The sequence below is a fragment of the Accipiter gentilis genome, chromosome 30, assembly GCF_929443795.1.
Source record: "Accipiter gentilis chromosome 30, bAccGen1.1, whole genome shotgun sequence".
Classification (NCBI taxonomy): Eukaryota; Metazoa; Chordata; class Aves; order Accipitriformes; family Accipitridae; genus Astur; species Astur gentilis.
Genome location: NC_064909.1, coordinates 11,172,727 through 11,197,125, shown reverse-complemented (window position 1 = coordinate 11,197,125; position 24,399 = coordinate 11,172,727). Strand labels below are relative to the sequence as shown.

General features: G+C 37.1%; 1 protein-coding gene across 4 annotated transcripts in view; it reads left to right on the top strand.

Moving 5' to 3' along the window:
- The window catches only part of USH2A (usherin), a 394,090-nt gene that overhangs the window by 291,537 nt on the left and 78,154 nt on the right, over positions 1 to 24,399 (top strand). For all 4 annotated transcript variants that reach the window (XM_049833600.1, XM_049833601.1, XM_049833602.1 and 1 more), the window contains 7 exons: positions 1,706 to 1,904; positions 9,852 to 10,020; positions 13,024 to 13,245; positions 18,492 to 18,715; positions 21,124 to 21,334; positions 21,728 to 21,925; positions 22,485 to 22,639. In XM_049833600.1, coding sequence (XP_049689557.1) covers positions 1,706 to 1,904; positions 9,852 to 10,020; positions 13,024 to 13,245; positions 18,492 to 18,715; positions 21,124 to 21,334; positions 21,728 to 21,925; positions 22,485 to 22,639 — 1,378 coding nt within the window. The remainder of the gene's footprint in view (positions 1 to 1,705; positions 1,905 to 9,851; positions 10,021 to 13,023; positions 13,246 to 18,491; positions 18,716 to 21,123; positions 21,335 to 21,727; positions 21,926 to 22,484; positions 22,640 to 24,399) is intronic.

Below are 24,399 nucleotides of genomic sequence, written 5' to 3'. Positions count from 1 at the left end.
CTTTTTATCTTTTTTCTGAAGTTTATACAATATATTTTCCTGCTTTTATGTTTTTAAGTTAGGTCCTATAACCTTATTTAAATGTAGACATGTGTGCATGTGTGTGAGTGTGTGTTCATGTGCATACGGTAGAATATATAGTGAATACAAAATAGTCATGTATGGAATATGGAATTAATCTGCAGTTGAGATGAAGACCTTGGAATGATAATTGTGACTCTACAAGTCACCTATGAAGTTATTCCTTCATAGGTGACATTAATTTCTGTTCTGCAAAGGCTTATTGCTGTGTGTATTCCTCTGTTTATACCTCAAGGAAGTGAAATAATAGTTCAGTTATTTTTATTCTGTTAAGATGTCAAAGTTTATCTCAGCAGCTGCTGTTTCATTGTAACATTTTCACTTTAAATTAATGCTAATTCATGATGTCACTGGCATTCTGACAATGGCTGTGTAATTGGGACATGGAGATTAAAAAGAGGTGCTTGGAGCCTAAGTATATACTATGCAATGTTGTCAGTCCTCCTATTGATCTACATGTAGCATTGGGATCTCCTCCTCTCTACCCAAAGAGAGTCATAGTGAAAGAAATTTGTGTCTTATGCGATATTCCAGAGTCATTATGCAAGAAATAAAGTTTTCACTTGAAATACCAATGTAAAATGTGTATATTATAAAAGACAGAGCAAATTTCTGTTTCAAATGTCCTTTTTGACTTTTTTTTTTTTTTCAATTGTAATATTAAGTGAGATTTTGGAGCCAATACCTGCACATTTTTAGTAGTGACAGGCATGCTACAGTTTAACATGATTTTTCCCTTAAGATACTTTCTTCCTTACACTGATGATGGTCTGATATCAAACCTGAAATCAACAACCAGATTTTGTTTTACAGACGGTCTTATGTAGGCTGCTGCTCTCATGCTTTTGAGCTCAAAGTCAGAAGTCTGGAGTCTTTCTTGTGATAAATACTTGCATTTTTAACTTCTAGCTTTATGTTAGTGAAAATATTTAAACACAGAAGAGAACTAGTGCTTACTGGTGCTGTGATGAGTTCATTCTTTTAATTCTGTGCTGAAGAATACATTTCAAAGCAACATACATTTTTTTGTATAATGTTTTGGAAAGCAGGGAGAACGCAAGATGAATACAAATCTGTTCTAAATGGTGACTGAGCACAATGTGAGTAAGCTGCACTGGCGACAGCTCAGAGAGCAGGGCAGGGGGTGGTCTTTGGTCCCCCAACTGCCCGTCCTCTAACAGGTTCCTCTCTGAGAATGGAACGGTCACACCTGCCCTGACAATAGTTTATGTACGCCTTTGCCGTAGCACCAGGAAGACATACTGAATCCTTTCTCCTATCACTGAAACAAGTAAAATCCTAGAAAGTTTATTACACATAAGTTTCCAAAGCATGAATGCTTTGGTTGTTTAAATAGCAACCTTTAAGGACTTTGTATGTGTGATTTATTTTCCCAGAGTATTAGCACATGTTGACACTTTTTCCAAACTTTTACACATTTTGGTTATTAAAACAGCTGTGAAATTCACCACATGGAGGAACATTTTGGACACTACAAAATATTTCACTCCATGTGAACTAGTATAAAATGGACCTACTATATGCTAATCCTTTATTGTAAGTATCTATAGAAGCATAAATACTTTCAATAATTTAACAGATGTTAATTTTCTGCTTATTGTAGATCTCTTCAGATCAACTGGGCATCACCAGGGCAGCCAAATGGCATTATCCTGGGATATGAACTCTTACGTAAAGCGTGGCAGAGGTGTACCCCATCGAAGTCTCCAAGGAGCAGCAAAAGTATTAGAATGTGCATCTCATTAGAATGTAAAAAGCATGAAAATATCTGTGGAGAAGTATGTTATCATCCAGAGTTGAAGGTACATGTATATTCTTAAGTTAGCAATGTAATGAAAAATTATACTTTTAGGAATAAGTGTGTAAACCAAACCTCTTTAGTTATCAGAGGAAGGGAAGTGGAGGGTTCTGCTTCTTTTGATATTTTAAAATCAGGGCTCTGATACGTGTCTTGGAACTTTTTAAAATCAAATATGGATATTGACTTTATTTCTCCTTTCAGAACAAATGAATTGGTTAGCATTTATGTATGTGTCTTGCATTAACACTTTGGTTTGGACTAATAGCGCACCTCTGACGTGAATCTCCAGATCGTTGTCATTTACTACATGCTGGTTCAGGATAAAAGTAGTTTTAATACACGTGAACTAAACCCCTTGCACGGGAAGCTAAGCCCAGAGCCTGTGTTTCAAACCCCCTTCAAATATGCTCCAGCTCTGGATGGAGACTTTAGGCTCCCAACCAGTCTGTGGACCACCTCACTTCACAAGGATGCATCTGAAGTTTCATCCTTTCAGAAAGCTTTGCTCCACATGCATAGTTCATCCCAAGGAACCAGGCCATATCTGATCCAAAATAAATCTCACAGGCCACGTGAAACAGAAGTTTGAGGAATCTGAGTACCAGCCTCTTGAATCCACTGATCCAATCCCATTGTGAAAAATTGCGTGGTGGGTATATATATGTCTAGATCTCTGTACATTTGCATCCCGCTTGGAACAATCAGTTTTGCTCAGCTGCGTGCCATAGATCACACACTGTGAAATACTAGAGGAGATTCTTTGTCAGCTCAAGTATTCAAGTATCTGCGGAGCACACGATGGTAGTTCATATGGCTCCTTTGGCATAAACTGATCGCATTGGACCGTTCAAAGGCAATAGGAAATTTTCTAGCTGTATGCAGAATTTCAAAAACACTAGTGAAACTATAAAGCTCCTCTCTGTGTGAGGAAACATTCCTCAAAACCTGCATGGCAAACAGTGTTTATTAACATGACTTGCTGGGGTATTTTTCTCCCTTAAATTCTTCCTTGGCTAAATGCTTAATGACCAGTTTCTCCAGTACAGAAAATCTATTTAGATTCAGCTACAAGTGGGTGGCTGTTACACGACAATGATGAGCAGCTCTGAATGGGATCCATTGTGATTTGTCAGGTGTATTTTTAAATTATGGCTATTTTCAGGTTAATCTTCGTATGAGTTCCTGTTTAGGAGTAGGATCAATAGCACAGCGGGAGTCTGTAATGGTTTTTATTGACAAATGAGGTAGAAAACTCTTAGTTTGAAAGTAAGATTTAATGTAATGAAATAGTGTCCCTATTTGTCAAAGGCATCATCACATGTTCCATGCTAAAGCAAACAATATGTATTCACAAGATTCCCTGTCAGACAAGACAGTAATTAAGGGAGTGAGTTATATGAGGGGTTCAAATCAAAATATAAATTATTCCAGCCAACACAGCTTTAGCTTCTGAGTTCCCTTGAAAGCAATATTATACTAAACACACGTATTTCTGAAATCTTGCAAGTGAATTATGGGCAGCCCTTTGTTCTAAAAAGTAAATTTACTTATTTCAGGCTTTTGGCATGGTAGACTTTTTAATAGATCTTGGCATGTATATGAGTTAAATTTATATTATATTAATTTTAGAAGTTTTCTTGTCCGTTTTTATTTTTTCTGCCTTTGTGCATTTATGGTAACTTTGAGCTTTGAGAGTGTCCGTTTATTTTTACAGCTTCCTGATTTTCTAGTTTTTTTCCTAATTAGTTTTGCATTATTTTGTTATAATGGCCTCTCTGTATTCTCAGAGACTGGTTTGGAGTGGGTGCTATTTGTTAAGTAATGGATATATAACAAAATGACTGGAGGAAAGTGAAGCACTCGTACATAAAATGACATGGGAGTGATTTTTGTGGGTGAATTGATTAAAAATTCCCCTCCCAATGCTTTGCCTGGTTTGCTATGTGTATCCACACTAGCAATCCAAAATGTCCCTAAGAGACATCTACAGAGCTCCTGGCTCATCCATGTTCCTCTTAAAATAAAGTCTGTGACAGGTATAGCATAAGACATTGTGTGGTAGCCCCCTGTCACACTGTTATAGAATTCACTGTCAGTCTATGCCAGCTATAATGCTGAAGCTTTTATCCTAGTATATGTGGTCCTTAGATTCGACAGTCTACTGGACAGAAGTGAAGAAAAGCAACACCGCCCAGCGTACGCTTGTTCTGAAAAGAAAGCCTCTTATCACAGTGCCAGCTGCTATTCACCATACATTAATTGTACAGCCAAATGCAAAGAGATGCCACTGAGAATTAAATGCTGAGCAGCTTAAGTAATGTTTAGATCCAGAATAATAAAGAAGTTTTTTGTTCATTTGATGATAGACTGGTCAGCAAAAGCAGGCAGATTGTATATACATAGCGTCGATACACAAATAAGTTGTGGAGCTCTCACTTTTGCTCAGGTCATTTATTGCACCTTGTATACAAGACACAATGGGTCTAATTTCCCTCTTACAATTTCCTTGAATTCAGGAGTATAAAGTGAGAGGAAAACCAGGCCTTTTATATAAAAATAATTTGGAGATATGTCTTGGGTTATTTATTAATATTTCCTTATGGATTTATGGGTTACATTTGGCATCATTAGCTTGCCATTGCAAGGCACTGCAGAAAAAGAGGGATTTGTTATGATTTCTTATCTACGTAAGAGATGACCCAAATATAATCCCCTCCATCCATAGAAACCAAAGTGTTTCAGGAATAGGAATCCAAGTGTGTTTTGACTGCGCAGCAGAGCGGGATGCAGAGACTCTTCAGCTAACATTGGCTGAGTGGGTTCCAGCTAAATAGCGCAGTTATATCAGAAAGGCAGTGCTAAATAGCCCAGGTGCAGGTTGCACTGGTATATGCGTGCTGCGTTGGGGATCCAGGTAAGTATCTCTGCATACTGTTGTGCTGTGTAAAGAAACCAACTTGCTCAGAGCTGTTTTGGGAATCTCTAAAAGACCAAATGACCTTTTCCCTACAGGGGACATGTGTACATGCACATTCATGGGCTCATGTAGGCCTGATATTAAGCCTAATGAAGACGAAAAAAGATTCCTGCTATCCTAAATAATCTTTGCATCAGATCCCTACTTCTTGTTTCTAGTTGTTATCTGGTTTTCTGCTTCAATGTTAGAAATCTTTGCTACTTTAACTAAAGCTAATCCAGTGCTGTGCCTGCTATCCTTATCCTGGTGTTTGTAATCAGACTTGGATGGATTTATAATTCCTGAGTGCAGAAAGAATTTAGAAAGGGGGGTTTTGTGTGTAGTTTTGCAGAAAAGCTGAGAATACACCCTCATGATGAATTTTGCCAGCTGCCAGGAGGGTCTGCCCTAGGTCTTGTGTACCCTTTGCAGTAACAGACCTCTGCTGCTTGGGTGTTTCCAAGCTGCCAAGATTGACAGTCTTTTCCTAGCTGTTTTCAGTAAGGTGTGACCATAACTCTATCCATATTTGAAATCTCAAAACAGACGTCAGCTTACAGAGCACATATCATGAGATCTGCAGAGATGTACTTCAGTTAACAAAGGCATGTGCCCTAGCTTCACCCATCAGGGAGCATAATCTCAGTACTGATGGGGAAGGCATGTAGCTACCAAACTGTCCTTCTGTTGTTACTGGCATCCTGAGGTGAACACTGAAAATAATGAGAAAAGAATGGTAAAAAAGTAATTAAAATAGTGGCATAAAGGCTAATAATTTCTGTACACAGTGGATCATGAGTACGAACATCAATGATTAAAAGGGTCCTGACTGAAGGTGTTACTACAGCTTTAGCACTTTTTATTTTCAGTAGCAACAAGCTGTATAAATCTGCAGTTAATGAACTAATCAAATATAACTCTGACATTACTAGGAACTCTTTACTCATCGTAATTTACATGAGCCATTTGTTAAAAAACACCAGCAGGACTCGACTCTTTAAGGACAGGAGGAACAAAATGGTGGCTTGATAACTAGCCTCAAAAGCATGATTTTCAGGAGTGAAAACAACACATCTCGACACTGGTGAAGGATATTCCATCAATACTTATGTAAAATTTACTATTAATGCTAGCAATATTGTGCAAATTCTTTTCAAGTTCTTCCAGGCTTAGGGAACCTTTTAAAAAGATAACACTTCATGTATAGTCTGTTGTAACACACCTGAAAGATGGGAAATGAAACTCATCTTAGTAAGAAAATATATAGTGATTTGTAACAGAATAATAACAATTTCTGCTTGTGGATTTTAGATCTAAGGCTGTACCAATTACCAAAAGAGAACAGCAGTTTGTGAAAAGAAATGAGTAAGTATATTTAGCAAAAAAGGGTATCTATATAGATTCAGAGATAATTTAAGTAAAAAAGAACGAGCCTTGCTAATTTAAAATATTCCCTCTCACATGAGAACATGATGGGTCAATCATTACTCTGGTGTTTGCTCCACAGGCAGAAATTTTTAATGAACTCCTGTAGCTAATAGGAATTCCTTGGAGTGTTTTGTGAATTGCTATTCCACAAAGTGGCTCTGGCAGCAAGCGTTTGACAAGAAGGATAAACATGGCTGCCTAGCACATCTGTTTATTTGAGTAAATCAGTCCTAGCTCAACTGGCATGTGTCCATAAGGCCAGATAATATCCTACAGCAAAGTCTTCAGCAAGCAGAGGGATCAGGGATGACACCATTTTAATTAAAAGAGAGTTGCATAGATAAGTTTGGAGTATTTTTTAAAATTGTTAAAATATTGTGTAATCCTGCCTGCCAGATTTGATATCTAGTTACTCTGTGCTCGTGTCATGGCTGACTGGGCCTTTCTCAAGTATTGCAATAAGCCTTCTTTCTGCCCAGCCCTTCCCAGTCCCTGTGCTCCTGGGTCACAAGCCCTCTGTGGGCTTGGGTGAGAGGATAACTACAGGACTGATTTGTGAGTAACTCAGTCTACCAATATTTTTAAAGGCTCCCACGGTAGCTAAGGATGAACATCTTGTATCATCTCCATAGACAGTAAAGTTCTTCTGGTTAGCAGGCATATGTCAAGCATTCAGCCCTCTGTACGAGGGTGAGATCTCTGACCTGCCTAAAATGTTGGTGTCACTGTATCTGATCACTACGAGGCTTCTGCTTTCATGAACATAGTAACACCATCCAGTTAGGACTGTCACTTTTAGATCGAAGAGGATGAGATAATAATAACCTTTTGCCACTATAACTTTCAATCCATCTGCTTTTCTTCTTTGTCTATGACATAATTTTAGCATTACTTGAATGCATTTTATTTTATGGATTGATAATGCAGAATCCTTGGGCTGAATATCAATGCAAACAGAAACTAACTATCTTTAGAGGACTGCCAAAAAAGTGTTATTTAACAATTTACAGCTGATTGCAGAGGATGTTATGGAGCTACATAATAATAGCACCAACTATATCAATCGGTAATGTCAGATTAGAGTCTGAATGTGTTTTAGAGCTGACCAAACCCCTTTTTGGAAACTGTCTATAGGGTATTGAGAAATACTCAGGATCTTAAGTAATTTTTAACAAGGAAAAGTAGCTGCTGAAACTATTGTAACATACCTGAGTGTTCAGCTGGGGATTTTTTGAAGGAATTCAGGAGGAAAAGGAGAGACACCAGTAATAATGCAATCTTACAAATATTCCAACCAGAATGCTTTAGATTTAGTACTAAAACAGCCCTCCCAGTCAGTGTCTGTGTGAAATATGCAGAGCAGCTGCTTCTACTGAGGATTCACAAAAGAAGGGGCATTTCTTAAAACTGGAAGCATCGCATGGAAAGTAAAAAGGCTACTCAAGCATTTGAGCCTGGATAATGCCAAAGATGTGCAAGTGTCTTTATCTGAAAGCTGTTCAGGTGAAATTTGGGTGGTGTGCATCACTGAAAAGAAGGAAACAGTAGAGGGATGACAAATGAAATCCATGAAAAGAAGAGAAATTGGGCTAGACAGATCACAGAGGGAGACACAGTCCCAAAGGGCACACAAATTGGGACCAAGAATGTGTGAGGAACATGTATTTCACCTCCTTTTGTGCAGGCAGGTACAGCATTTACTGGCTCTGGTGTCTCAAGCTCAGGATGAAGTAAAAAGTACTGGACAGAGGCCATTTTTACATGTGTCAAGGATTGCTGCTAAATGTGATCTATTCTGAGGACAGTGGCATGATGGTACTTGATTTGATATTTTTAAGAATGCTTTTAAATAACTTGGAAATACAGAGAGACCAGGTAATCTTCTAGGTTGCTTTGAAGCCAATTGTAAATGAAGAAAAACTCAGCCTGGAGTGTGTGCCAGTCATAAAAAAAATATCCAAACGATAGGAAGCAGAGAAGAGGTGTAAAGCAGAGTTTTATTTGACATCTTAACTAATGATCTGGAAGAAAGAACAGTAGGTTAATTAAATTCATAGATTGGATTATATTACCAGTGACAAGGTGGACAGCAAAATAATATAATGGGACCTACAGAGACTCAAAATTCCTGAACAGAAAATGACATCTAAAACAGATGCTGAATGAGAAAGTGTGCTGGAAAAGCAGAAAACTGTGTGACAATTCAAAGCATACAAGGTTACAAAACCTCAAAATATAATGAGGGAACAAGAACACCTTCTGCCCTACCTCATGTTAATTTTGGATTACATATTGTTTGTGTATTGTAAACTGTAACTTCAGAACCTAACCTAATACTCCCAAGGGTGACTGAGTAAAGGCCATTCCAAAGTGAACAAAACAAAGCATCATCTTTCTGAAGTTAGGAAGAACTTGTTTACGACTTAAGAAAAGTAATAATATTTTTTCTGTATGGATATATTTGTGTTAACATTATAAATGTAATACAAATTAGATGTCCTGAGCCTAGTAACATATATTTTTTAAAGTTTTTTGTGAACTAGTAATTAAAGTACCTAGGTAAACAAAAGATCCTTCTAGAGGAACACTTTCTTTCTTTGCTGCTAAGATAACCTGATTTAGAACGTGGTTAAAGTCAGGGGCAGAAGCACTCCATGTCAAAAGAAAACAAAGGAGCAACTCTGCTCTAACATCTGTGCTATATTGCCAGCTGCATTTTCTGTCTAGCTGTAAGAGGCATCCTTCTGGCTAGTACAAGTTCTACTGACTGTAGGTTTTGAGTTTACCGTTTTTACGATGAATCTACTGAGCGTTCTATATGATTTGTTGTACATCCAGTGTGCCACTTGAGTGATACAAGAGTAAGTGTACAAAAAATTATTTGATTGTTCAAGCATATAATTTTCTTGACAGCATCTAGAAAGAAATCCACAGTTAAAAAGCCTTTTCAAAATTCATTTCCATGTAAATTTTATTTTGAAAAAAAATCCTTATATAACTACTATTCTCTTGAGACCACATTGTCTGAAGAACTGTGGTCATAAATAAGTGATCATGTGCTATATGAAGAAATCTCCACTTATATTTATGTGAAAGAAAACCCAAGAGCTCATATTGGGAAATACTGGTTTTTAGTGGTAAGGGTTTCAGATGACATGTTTCATCATAAATATATAAATAAATAAGAAATGGGGAGAAAAGAAAAGGATAAGGTGATGGTAGATTATATCTACATATTGCAATCTACTCCAGGTTGAGAAACTCAAACAGCCTGCACGGCATATGAAGATGATTCATATTAATGGACTATTTTATTAAGGTGCAGTATGGTTGAAGGCCACAAAATAGCAGCATTCTGTCAGATGCACAGTAGTTTATTGAAGTCTGATAATGCTGAAGGACACAGGATTTTAGCCAAGTTACATTTTATTTGACTGCAGTCATATTAGTGTCCGTACTAAGATGTGCTGTACATGCTTTCATATATGTTGTTTTGCCAGAGAACACATTATGTTCTGTTTAACAGATATTGCCTTACTGATTTTTTTTTTAAACTACTTCTAGGTATGTTGTAATGGGATTCTGCACGACAATAAACCTGGCTTCCAATGCTGCGAGGACAAGTACATTCCATTTATTCTTAATTCACCAGGGGTTTGCTGTGGTGGTCAGATACATGCTGTGCAACCGAAACATCGTTGCTGTGGTGGTTATTACACTAGGGTATTAGTAGGTAAGAGACAACTCCTTTCCAGTACTTGAAAGAAACAAAGCTACAAAGTTGATATATCTGTTAAACCAAGGAGAATGAAAACAAAGCAATAAATGTGGGATTCATCAAGATTTCTTGATGTCTTTGAGACTTGTGTTCAGTGGGATAAGCAAAGAAAATTGCACTGACTTTGACTTCTAAACACAGTACGCTGTTTATACAAGAAAGGCTTAATTGATGAAACCTGATGATTGGGTCATTTCCCAGAGAACTAATTTATGCCATACTATACTTAATTGCAGTAAGTGCTGCATAATGGGGAGGGCAGTTCTGCTTAATAGGAACACCATCAGGCAATTTAGTGGTGCGGTTTAGTTCTCTGCTTGACTTGACCCCATGTGATTTTCCCCAGCCATTTCTTCTGTGGAACAATTGTTAGCATTTGGGGTTGATATTATGGATTACGTCACTTCTACTTGTTTCTGCATTGTCTACTCTCTGTTTCTACCAATGTTACAGATCAAAGTACACATCCCACCTGTATTATCTTTGATGGAAATTTATCCTTTTCTTAAGGCTGACTGCACTCTTATTCTCAGAACTGTTTGGGAAGTTTGCCAAAACTGTGCTTCTGTGCTGTTGTCCAGAGTTTGGTTTTCCAGTTTGTTGGTGGGTTTTTGACAGGGAGAGGGGAGGTAAAGGGGGAGGAGAGCCCTTTCAGGGGACAGTGTTCAGAGCATATATCTCTTTGTAGGCAATTGTCAGGTCAGGAGCTAAAATGCTTCCATTACTCATGAGCTGGCACACATTCCCTAGGCTCAGAAGTGCTTGAATTTTTGCCAACACATTCAGCACATCCCAAGTTCTGATCCTTTGAAAAGTAATTCATATATCACAATATTAGAATGCCTTCCATGATGTCATCAGAAAAATGCTATCACATGGAAGAACCAGAGAAGAGTATTTGCTGGCCTCATTAATCTCTGAATCTACTGAAATGGAGAGATCATACTGTGACCTCTGTCCCCATCCAGTGGTCTATGTTAACTAGCTTAATGTTGTTTACATCGAGAAAGAAAAGCACAGTGAAACAAAATGTCTTATGTCTGAAAGTAGTTCTTGTTCAGTCAGCAGTCCACAAGCATGGAACAGTGAATGTTTGAACATGGTTTTAAACATTTTTTTTTTCCTAAATATACTTGCTGCATTCTCTTTTTCTGTACTCTAAAGGGCAGCAACATGAACAATGTTGGTCACTTTTTTCTTTTTTATTTTTATAAATATGCTAATAACCTCAAGCTAAATGTTAATGTGGGTCATTCTTTGATAAGGATAACAATTAACTGGTAAGACTGCATGGTAGTTTTCAGAGAGAGAACATTTTCAAGCCTAGCTTGGAATGGATCCCATTTTGAGAGGTTAATGAGAAGGTTACTGATCCTTTGTGTCTTATGTCTAATAGTTCTTTAAAAAAAAAACGGTTTTATTTCCAATAGATGTAAGCTACATTCTGTGTTTTAATACTTTCTCTGTGTAGCAACCAAATTAGATTCTGAGGAATGCAGGAAAATATGATGAAGTATCTAAACAGATTATATCTATTGTACTCTAAAAATTTGTTCTCATATTTTTTTGTTTATTATTGACTTTATTTGATAAAGTTATTTATACAAGAAACTCTCCAAGCATACATATTTCCCAGATGTTGTTTGGCCAGCTTGATAGCTCTAGATGTACTGAAGCACACTGGGCTGAAGGCATGAAGATTACAAATTAGGAAGGCAGGAATCTCAGTTTCTGAAACAGTAGTGCACAAAGAAGTGCAAACATCCATCCCAGAACTAAGATGGGAGGAGAGATTCTTAAAGCAGAGCAGAACAAATAATGCTACTACCACCCAGGCACCTCTTTGGGAGGAATGTGGGGGGAAAGGAAAACAGTGCTCTCCCTCATCTGTTACAATTGTAGCACATGTTTACTTCTGACAAAAGCTGCACTGAGTTTAGGGTGCTCTGTCTGTAATTCCCAACGTTTCAGAAGAAAAGGACTTGAGATGTTACATTCAGTGAGAAAAATGAGTTTTAAAAATAAAAACACATTTATTAACAATCAGGAATCCAAATACTCTAATTACCTCTATTACCCATCTTCAATAGCAGAACAAAACCCCTTCTTCTTCCAAATGACACTTGAGCCACAGAAAACACTGCACCACACAAAGACAATACAAAAAATGCAACTTTTAGAGCACTGGATCAGATCAAGTGCAGACACTAGTGAATGAAAATTATTGCCATTTACCATAATTTTTGTATCCTTTATAGCAGTACCTACTCCATTCGTAGCACAGAGTTTAGCCCAGCCCAGCCCACCATTATAGCGTCAGTCTCATTGGCAGTCTTATCCTAACACTTTTTCCTGTAAAAGCTGATGCTTTTGCTTAAATAGCAGCCAAGCGCACTGATTGTGATGGTGGTATTTAATTTTGAAAGTTTGTTTAATCCTTAAGTTCTTCGGGAGATAAGTCCTGAGCAACACTGAAAAACTCTTTAAGCAATGTGAATTAGTCCTTCAAAACAAGTTTGGAACTATTTTGGAGGAGACAAGGAAATTTTTTTGCTGACAATAAGTAGGCTGTCTGTTCTGTTAATCATAGGAAGAATGAACTCGCTTTACTATGTAGCTGCCTCTACTTAAAGGTTTTCAGCTGTATAATTATCATATTTACAGAAATTATTTTTGTCGCTCTTCTCAGTTTGTCTTTGTCACGCTTGCATTTTGATATCTTACAGAGTCTTGGCCCTGAATTCATGAATGCATGTTTCTTTAATTATTTTTACAAATGAATATAATACTTCTATAGCATGCTAAATTACCGAGTGATTCTATGCTTTCACGTGGAAAGTATTGTACATGAAGCTACTAGTGTGTGAATCCTGACTTGTTGCTATCAGATGAAAGCCTCTCAGGGATTTCAAGAACTGTAAATGCATAAAATCTTTAATTGTATTCTTAAATTGACAGGAGAAATATGTTGCCCTAACGAAGAGCAAAACAGAGTTTCAGTTGGAATTGGTGACTCTTGCTGCCAGGGAATGCCTTACTCCACATCGGGCAATCAAATCTGCTGTGGTGGATCCCTCCATGACAGCTTCAAACAGCAGTGCTGTGGTGGAGAAGTCATAAGCACGGACTTGGTCTGTTGTGGTGATGAAGAAGAAGGGACTGCACACAGACCTCTTACAGGTAAGCGATAAGTTTTCAAGAAAAAAGGGTCTTTATCTTTCTAAATCTCTTGTCATGCTAACCATTCAGCAGTGACACAGTCAGGTTTAAGGTGTGTATGCCAATTTGTTAAATTGATGTTGCACTTCACTCACCTATTCTGATAGACTGCAAAATGGTGAGCTTTCAATAACCCTTCTTTGCCTTTGTCCAAAAGCTGCGGGGGCTGGAGACACCAGAAAATTCAAAAGGAGTGCGTAAACTTCCATTATGCCTGTCAGGAAATAGGACAAGTCCCCTCTCAAAGAGTAGAGCAGGGGTTAGACTTGCCCGCCTTGTGCTGCCATGCATCCCAGTGCAAGGATTTTCCATTTGCTCTGGAGGTGTGGGATTAGTCACCTAGAAGTTGAAGGTTATGATGCTATCTGCTTCGTGGTCTATGTCCCTCGCTTGTGCATCTACATAGGGGTAAACCTGCTGCAGTTTAAAATTAACAAAACTTAATTCCTAGCACTAGTCACTTGTTCGTCTGGTGTATCCCATTAATCTCTTGCACACCATAGGAAATTACTCCATCACTCAGAGGTACAATCCGAACCCTGCTTCCTCCTAAAGCACTCTGTGACTAGCTGGTGACAGAGATTGGAGTTATTATTACAAACCCTATTCAGGTATTTTCACGTGTCTTTTCTTTCCACAGTTATTAGACAAATTATATACCATCAGCCTTAGGCTTTCTCAGCCTGACAAAAAGGCTTCAGAAACAATTGGAGTCTCAAAGGGGAGCCTGATTTCAAAACACAGAAATACTGAAGGGTTAGTACCCAATTCTGCTTGGTGTACCAAGATGAGCGATGCAGTGCTTTCACCATATGCGTGCCAGATTGAGCCTCTAGTTGTACAACCGAGGATCTTAATATAGAACTAAGAATCAGATCTGAAGACTGAACTCATCCTTTCCCAAAAAATGAGCTCTACCTTCAGCTTATTTTTTTTTTATTCACTGGATCCTTCAGCTGCTGTGGTATTACAAGTACTTTAGCTGTGTTGACTGTTCAGGGAGGGCTAATCAGAAGAGTCACTGCAATGCTTTCTGCAGTTTCTATACTATCCTCCTCTTCCAGTGGTGACTCATGGAATGTATGCTGTGATCCCCTCAGCGTGATCCCTAATTGTGCCTGATCTACAGCATCTACACAGGGCTCACAATATCAGCTCTGAACGAGGCCCTCTTGCATAGCCACGCATTGTGTGGCTGCCACAAGACGGGGCTGGCTCATAAAACATCTCTTTATGTACTTTATTACTTAAACTCTTTTATTTGCCTGCAGGAGCCCTTTAACAAAATCACATTGAATTGACTTTCTCACACCAAATCAAATCTCCCTGGTCCCAGTTCAGTTGTCTTTGTCAATATGTATTTTATAAATGGAGTGAATTAACAGATGCTGTTGGAACAGAACTGCTGGGGTAGCGTTTATGTTTTTACTGCTCTCTCTGGGCAGATGAGTTGTGTAGGAGTGTAATACAGGTATCTTGGGATGAAAGTTATGTTCTTCATTTCAGTATATATGTATTCTTAACAGTTTTTTTCCTTAAATATATATATATTTAAAAAACCTTTATATCCCTCTTTTTAAAATGCGTTTAGCCTATAGCGCTCTATCATTTGCACCATTTTTCTTGAGAATGGGTTAGGATGACATTTTCTTGGCTATTAAAAAAGGAAACAGTGGCTTTTTCATCGTTCACAGGTTTTCTGTGAGGACTTTATGCTGTGAGCCAGCATACAGCTGAACACAAATACAGGTTTGAAAGATGAATTAGCGCCATAGTTGAAAAGAGACCATACTCTTTTGCATTAAGCATAGAATAGATTGTGGTTTCTTATCACATCGTATACATCATGCTCAGTAGGTTTTTGCTTAATTTCTTAGAGTAATTCAGTCTTGCTAAATACGTCATGAAAACGCACAAGCCAGGCACAAAAATCTACCTGCTCCCTATCCCTGTTATTATAATGATTCTAATGGAAAAAATACTCTCACTTAAAAACATAATTTACTTATCATTGGCGAATGGGTAAGTAGAATTTTGCAAGAATATGGTAATTGGAAAGCTGATCTCATTGTCTAGAAGGGGAAGAGGTAACAGGGGTGGCTTTATGCAAAAGCTGAAATGCTTCTGAAGCTCTGTTTTGTAGTTGGCAATGAATGACGCAGTTAAAAATATTATGACAATTTAAAGCTTTTGTTTGGGAGTTTTAGTTCCTTGAAAAAAGTCATACAGGAAAAACATGATCCTTAAAAGTGCAAGCCTTGTGCACAGCCTTACTCTTGCATGACCAGTTTGAAAGCAGCATGCTTCTGCAGAATCTAGACCCAGGTTTGCACTGAATGTTGGTTCAAGGGCTTGAATCATACAACATTTTCATTTGCCATTGTATACCCTTTTCAGAGAGTCTGCCCTGCAAAAATAGATGTTTTGTCCATCTCACATTACTCTTTTTTTTTTTTTTTTTTTTAAATTTCTATTTTCTTAGGTTTTATTTTTCACCCCTTGTTGGCCTCCTCAAGTGGGGTGACCATAGAGACATCTGCTGGCAAAGGCTGGCAGTGGTGCCGTTGTACACACCCATCCCGAGCCCCACTGCTGCGATGTGATTATCCAAAGTTGTCTATTTCTGGCTATAAAGGATAATGTCAGCTAAAACCACTCTTGGATTTTCTTTTTTTTTTTTTTTAAAAAAAAAAAGCTAGTAAAATGCCACTATACTGACATACCAGACTCATGAAAGATGGTGCTTTGTACTGTTGTGCTTCCTGATCTGTAATAGTTGCAATACCCACATGTAAGCCAAGGATTTTTGGAGTAGTTTGCAATGTACACTGGCTCTGTATTTTGTTGATCCTCTATTCTGGCTCCAAAGGCTAAGCCTTTTAATACTCATTTTTCCCTTTTGAAAGCATTGGTTTCGCAGATTTACTAAATTAGTAATTCATCACTCAGCTATGTTTGTAAATTTTTTCAGTTGCTGGGGATGAACATGAAATAATTGTTGACAGAAATCACTGTGAGCAGGAAGTGTCTTTTCCAGCCCACGGATTTTCTTTTTGCTGTAATGCATTATGTGCCTATGAAACATAAATATATAAAGCATGACACACACATTCCAGCTGATTTACAAACAAATAGTTTGTATTTTTGTATTTTGCTGAATTCAGCAAGGGTTTATAGGAATTTCTGGATCCTTAAGCAATTGAATAAAGTGATTTTTGGAAGGCAAATCAATCCATCAATATTACACGATCCTATTTTGTTTTTCTTGGAGCATATTTAAAATTGTACATTTGAGGTGTCAAGGTTCAGGAGTCAAGTGCTACATGTGATAAATTAAGCAAAGGTCAGAGGCTATGCAATGCAGTTTCAGAAGATTGTCTACCTCTGCCTTTGCAGCTCATTCATGCTGAAGTGATGCACTATGGGAATTACTACCAAACTCTGCTCTGCAACATCTGCTCTCCCTAAGTGAGTTAGTGCACGTCAGACATCTTTATGTCAGAATATTGCAGTGATGGATGCAGTCTTCAGAAAATGCTGCATAAAAATCTGGTGTGCCGTTCTGGCCATTAAGTGAAATTACTATTTAAATTAATGGCGCTGTCACAGTTTATCTGTGCAAAGAATGAACGCTGATTAGGGTATTAAGTAATTAGCAATTTATCACACTGGAACAAGGTTGATAATAATTAAAGAAGTAATGGTTTACCAAAGAAACTAGAAAGGGAGTCACTTCTTGTTATGTGAGTGAAATCTTGGCTGAAAAATTTAATTCAGTTAAACAAAGATGAGGTTCACAGTGAAAGAATACAGCCTTGTTTGTTTCAATAGAAAAACAGGTCATTATCAAAATTTTAGTTTGCCTGTCAAAAGTCCCTGGAGGCTGTCTGAGTTGCTTATTAGTATTGAATTGAGTAATTTTCTGCATTAATTCTCTACTTAAAATTGGTAGAATCCTAGGACAATTTGGGAAAAGGGTGTGAACAGGAGGAAATATTTACCTCTTGGAGAGCTGGGGATCACACCACAGTTTGATTGCTGTGAATGGAACCAGCCCTGAAAAAGGGTAAAGCATGCAAGTAACGTCACCATTTTTAGTCATTCCAGTGTTTAGGATGAAATGCTCTGAATGCTTTAGCAGGATCATACCCTTAAAAAGTAATTTTCATTATGTATGACTTCCTAAGAGAGATTTGCTGCAATAAATGGCAGTGAGAAAAGTGGCCACTTTTGCATGTGTTTTAAATGCCTACATACTACAGAAATTATGTCGAATGCAAACTACTTTGTAGATGTAACAGTATGTCACAGCCTTGCTTTTTTGTGTGATAACTTTCTAGTTGAATTAGTAATAACATTTATTTCATTGCCAATTATAGAGTTGTTTGTAGCATTTGGTTCAGAGTTAAAATATACCCCTTTCTTTAAATGGTGTGGGGTTCAACACTGGTATTTCACAGATGCAGAATAATTCATGTGAATATATGGAAAATTACACTGGTTATCATGAGCTTTTCATTTTAAAATAAAATTATTAAAAATAGAAGAAAGACAGTAGAATTAATTTTGGCAGCTTATCAATTCCACTATAGGAATGTAAATTATATTTAGATATTAACTTCTTAAAGAATAATTCTCTGCATTAGATGACCAAAGCTTCACTGTGGGTATTTGGCAAGTCACCCATTCAGTTCTACGTACCTAGCATGAACCCCCACTTAAAACATAAAATATAACGTGAAACATTCTGGAATGCTGAGATGCACTATTGGAAGACTGCCCATGTGAGGGGGGATGAATGAGACCTAACTGGAAAATACATGGAGAAGCCTCCTCAATTTCTACATTCTACAGGAAATTTTCATCAACAGTCTGTCTTCAACCTGCTGTGCACAGTACCTTGGTATGGTATTTCACAGCAAAGGTTCTTACAAAAGTTCAGCAATGGTGTAAGTTGATTGTAGGGGATCCCTGTTTTTTCCTCTAATTCTTCATTGTTTTCAGCAGGTCTAGAAGTCAGGACACTTACTTCAGTCACCTCACGTTTGAATTTAATCTCACTCTAGCTAAATCTGCATAATTCCAGCTGCTGATGGTTTTATGCCAAGCTATATTGCATTCTGAGTTTTCACCTTTCTTCATCTATTTATTTATTTATTTTCTTACATTTCATAGTCAGATTTATTTTGTTTGTTTGTTCGTTTCAGGGATGTTCTGTTGTGGGCAGGAATATGTGAATATGTCAGATACCATATGCTGCTCAGGTTCCACTGGTGAGTTCCTAGCACATGTTAGAAAGAATGACCAAGTGCCAGTAAAATGCTGTGAGACTGAACTTATTCCAAAGAGCGAAGAATGCTGTAATGGAGTTGGATATAATCCTTTGAAATATGTTTGCTCTGACAAGATTTCAGCTGGAATGATGATGAAGGTAATTGATAGAAAAGCTCTGATTTGACGATGGAAAGAGAAATACACTGTTCATAACTATTTTTCTAAAATAGGAATATAAAAACTCCTGTGTGCATTATTCATTTTCACATTACATCCATATTAATACCGAATGTGTTCACTATGATTGATGTTATTGCAATGAATTCTAAAGGAATTAATAATGATTAGCTGCCTCTGTGAAGTGTTGCCCAGCACTTCAGATTAGTACAGTGGCTAAAAGCTGGCATACTAACAAGACTGGCATGTATAGCCAACTTCCGTTCTGTGACCACAGTTCCTGATGTTCTTTAAGTGGAAATTGAAATTAAAGTGGCCAGTTCTGAAGTATAAAAATGCTATTACATTTCAATTTGGACAGGCAGTATAACATAGATTCCCCAACCTCCTAAAAAAAAATAATTAAAAAAAAAAAAGCAATTTATATTTTCTTGATGGACTTAATCCTGATCCTGTAGAAAACCAGTGGCAATTTTGGCATAAGTTTTGGCAGTACTAGGATAGGTCTCTGTATAAATTTTAGCAACAATGAGGGTATTATATTTTGGGTGCCTTTCGTGCCTCATGAATTGTACTGGGGTTTTTTTCACTCTGTTTTAATGTAAGAGTAAACTAAGCACCATAAAGTCTAATTCTGTCTTTTCTAAGAGTGGCCAGTGACTATAGATATCAGCATGAGACAATTTGGCCAAACTTTCAAAGCTGTAGCCTTGCAACTCCAGTTGAATTCAACAGAAATCTTCAAGAATTAACATCTTGGTGTTATACGTAAGCTGTAAAAATATTGTCAACTGTTATTACAATTTTTATTTAAGAAAGTGAACTTTCAAAGGGTGGAAACCCTCTTTATATATCTGTATATTCTTTTTTATAAATATAAATTTATATTTATATTTATTTATATTTAGAGAGAGAGGGAGAAAGTGGGTAGCAGAGAAAGAAAGAGGGTTGGCTATTGTGAAATCTGCAATATGGAAATCATGTAGATATTGTGGAATTTATCACTAAAGTAAAAAGAAAAATAGACCCCATCCTGCCACATACAGGTGTACTTTTCATCTGCTAAGATAATACACAAATATTTTTTCCGTCCTCTCCTTTTCGTGTCAAGGTTTTAATGTCATTTCATTTTCAGACTGAATAATTTTCTCCTAGAGAAAATCCAAGTGTTGTGATGAGTCAGCTACAGTTTCTCAATGCATTGTATTAGTAGTTCACGCAAGGCAAAAAATGGCTGAGAATAGGTTAATGCATTCTGGTAGATAACATGCTAGATCCATGCCTTGGGTATAATGCATAAACAAAGGAAGCACTTTGTATTTCACTTACTTGCAGTAGAAAAGAGATAGCAGTGCTGGCTTTCTGATATGTATAGATTTACTAACATTAAACTGACTGATATTCTGAGACATATTCTGGGGCTACTTTATATGTGAATCCAATCCATCTATATCCTACATCATATATTGATATCTATCACAACATAATTTTTGTGAAAGTTTGGAAAATTAAATTAGCTGAAGTTCATAATCAGCTAACAAACTAATTTCAATAGGTGAATTTAGGAAGCATTAGATATAATCTGTTCGGTTTTCCTTCTAAAGTTTGTAGCCTAATGGGCAGAAATATTTGTAGCAAATATTGCAGTATATTTCTTCCTGCAACAACCTATATTTTATGAGAATTACTGCTCTCTAGCTTATTTTGGCAAAAATACTATTTCATGAATTTTAATGGAAACTTGTGGATGTTCAGTGTATATTTCTATTTCTGTGAATTGTTCTTTATGGGTTAAATCTTATATCTGCATCAACGTTTGCAGAGGTCCTCTTATTGCAGCAAAACTGCTGTTTAGGAGTGATGTGGTAGAGGACACAATTTATATCACCCATGGATAAGAGTTCTCAGCCTTGACAGCTGCCAAGGAATTGCAGAGAGCCCTCTTGTGTACTTGCCAAGCTGCGTGAGGGGCTGGGAATTTGCTACCTATTTGCCACGGGATATTGGGCTTTGCAGGAGCAGAATGTTCAAATTCTCAGATAAAATCCTGTTCTCATTTGATTATAGACTCTTCTACTTTCAACAAACCCAGCCATTTGGGCTTCCAGTGGTTAAAATTTGTGATGTTTTCATGCAAGGACCCTACAAAAAAAAAAAAAAAAAAAAAAAAGAAAGTGTTTCTTGTAGAAAGGATTATGAAAGCATTAATGACCAAAGACAGTAGACAGGCTAAAGGCTGAAAGGGTCTCTCATATGCTAGAAATATCAACGTACTGCATGTGGCTGCTTGATTTGTATGTTGCATAAAGACAGAGAAATACTAATGGAAGCATTTGTAAAGAAAGGAAGATACAATAAATGTATTAAAATTGTATGTGTATTCCTTAGGTAAAGGAAGAATGCAAGGCTAATATCCTTTGCCCTTTATCTATGGAGGCAACAGCCCATTGTGGAAAATGTGACTTTGATCCTAGGGAGAATATTTGTGCATGGGTAAAAGGTTCACAGAGTGCTACAGAAGGGGAGATAAAGGAAGGTGTGTGTCCGGCTGAAGAGGAGAGTGTCTACACAGGAAGCCCAAACCAGTATTCATTTACAGGTAAGGAAAAGTAGCATATCAGATTGGTGATTTGCTAGTGTATTTAATTCACTCTGGAGAAAAAGATGTCCTAAATGCTATCAAATATTCTAATTAAATGTGAAGCAATTGTAGCGAAGTATCATTCTTTAAGAATTAATCTGTGAATCAGGACAGTATCTTCAGGGAAATGAAATGAGAAGCAAAAAGTTCAGTGAATACATAAGGTCTAAACCTGCTTTCAGAAAAGTTGATAGAAGTAATGCTATATCAGAAAATGACACTGACTAAAGGAACAACTTCCATATCTATCTGTCTTTAAACACAGAAGTATTACCAGAGGCACAGAAAAGAATAAGTTATTCTGTATTTTGATAAGACTGAGTTGATCCGTATGTAACTTTCTTTTTCTAGACCAGAACCTGGAACCTTTTATCACATATGAGTATAGAGTGGCTGCTTGGAATAGCTATGGAAGAGGCTTCAGTGAAATTAGCAGAGCTGTCACTAAGCAAGATGTGCCACAGGGTGTAAGTCCACCAAAATGGGCCAAAGTGGATAATCGGGAAGACATGATACTTCTAAACTGGGAGGAACCACTTCAACCAAATGGTATTGATATATGTTAAAAAAACAGTATGTTGTATCATTCAACCAACAGTGTTCTAAAATCACAAAACATTTCTTAATCACTGGGACTGAAATACATGTATTCCTAAACTCTACAAGAATAATTTGCTTCAGGTTGAGATAATTTTCATTGCAGGTAAGAGTAGAGTCTAACTTCACAGAAGACAGTTTAGTATGTCTCTAAGAAGTGCCCAGAAGCCTCTTTTGAGAGTAATGGTAATTGGCAAATAATATAATTACAATCATGTTACAAAATATTTGGGGATTTGCGGGGCGGGGGGGGTGATATTCATGTTTCTTTCAGGATATCTTGCTTACAGTTTTCAAACAGTGAGAAAACTTGGAATAGCTCTCTTAAAAAATGAGAACTACTGAGATGTTGATGTAGAAGTTGAGGACAGTAGCTGGTAATTGACATTAGCCATTTAAACAGGATGATTGTCTGTTGCAGTGGTTGCCTAGAGGTTTCGTTTTATATTATAGTATACCATCACACAGGATTTCTCAGCTAACAAAAGGGAAAACTTTCTTTCTGCAAAAGGTCTTATTATTCACTATATCATTCTCCGAAATGGAATTGAGCGTTTTAGAGGAACAGAAATGAGCTTCACGGACACAAGTGGTGTCCAGCCTTACCAAGAATATTCATACCAGCTGCGAGCCTGCACTGTTGTTGGTTGCACAGACAGCAGCAAGGTTAGTGAATTGGTCTTTATGGAACTGGTGCCAGAATTTTATCAGCCAGTGTGGTAACATTAAAATGCTTTTGGAAAGGTGTAATTTGAAGACATGCTGATTATTGACTGAGTAAGTGAAAAACATCAATAATCTTATTTAGATTCAACTACTGACAGGTGATTATTTGGAACCTAAGGTTGATACAAGCAAGCAGCAGAAGAAAGCAGTATCTCAGTCTTGGCAAAGCTGAAATTGCACTGTAGGAACTGACGTTTGTTAAAGAGAAAGCTATACATGATAAAATAGAGTAAGGAATATTAAAATGCAGTTTCTCTAAGCCTTGAAATTAAATCTTTGCTTCTTACTAGGAGGTCTATAGCCTCTTCTTCCTTGGTATTTCTTAGTTTATCTGCTTTAGCTCTAGTCTATCAATTTGTTCAACAACTTTCTTACTCTGAGCCTCCTTTTAGTTGTATTACCCTTCACTGGTTTTGCACGTCTGCACCTGCTTCAGGCTTTATACTTCCTTTGTGTACAACCAGCCTCTGCTCCAGTTTTAAGCAAACAGAATCTCTTCCCTCCCTTTGTCCCTGCTTCATTTCCTTTTGTATCACTTTGAATCACAGATGCCTTTCACTGGTATTACTATTTAACTAGCTCTAGTTTCTATTCTGCAAAGTACCTCCCTTATTCATAATTTGGAAAAACTATGTATGTTTTTTTCACGATAATAGTCTTGCCTCTATGAAAATTAATTTCTAGGACTGTGAGTGTAAGGTCTGTGGGGCAGAAGTGGGGAATAATGACTGTGCTTTGTAATTATAATATCTACGGGATTAAAAAGTTGATTTTTTTTCCAGGTTTTTAAATGTTTTTCTTATGGGTGGAAATCTCAACCAAAAATATAAGAAAAGAAACACTAATGCAAAGGGATGGAGATAGGCACATAGTCCTCTACCTGCACACAAAGCTGTGGTCTGGAAGCTATGTGGGCAGAGTTGCTGCAACCATTGGCCTGAACTAATAAATACTGCTTACTTCACATCCCAGTAATTAAGGAGTTTACTGTTGCAAACACTGAAGTCTGCGAGTAGGGACTGATTCCACCAAATGCACTAAGACAATATATTATGGAGGGCACATTTTATATTTACAGCATAATATAAATACTTTATGGTGGTAATAACAGAAAAAGAAAAGTGATTCTCAAAGAGAGAAAGGTCTGACTCACTTATTAAACCAGTGTAATTTGGAAATGCCTCTGTAGGAGATGGTAGAGATGTGTCAATAGAAAATTAGCTTTTTCCTTTTTCTTCTTTTTTTTGTAGAAAGACTTTAACAAGTGCAAAGTTATTCTATCTTTCAAAATTTTTGGTTTCCTTACAAAAATATGGAGTTGCAAATAACTACAATAGAGTTCAGATTGCATGGGATATATGGAGGCTTAGCCCCATGTTTACTGCTGCTTAAAATATATGAAATCAGGCAGTTAAAATGCAGAGACACTGACAAACCATATGGAAGAGAGTTATCAAGAGTTTTCAAGCAATACAGTTTTTGTTGTTTCACCCTGTGCTATACACTGCAGCTAAAACGTGGCGAACCTGTTGTGATAAATTGTAGACATAGACTTATGTAATGTATTCAAGGTCAGATTTCATTGTGAAAAAGGAGGAAAAAAGTAACTAGTTCTCCAGGCCCTTGGTAATGATATGCCAGCCCAAACAACATTTTAAAACAAAAGTGACATTCTCATTGATCATGGTATCTACTGTACT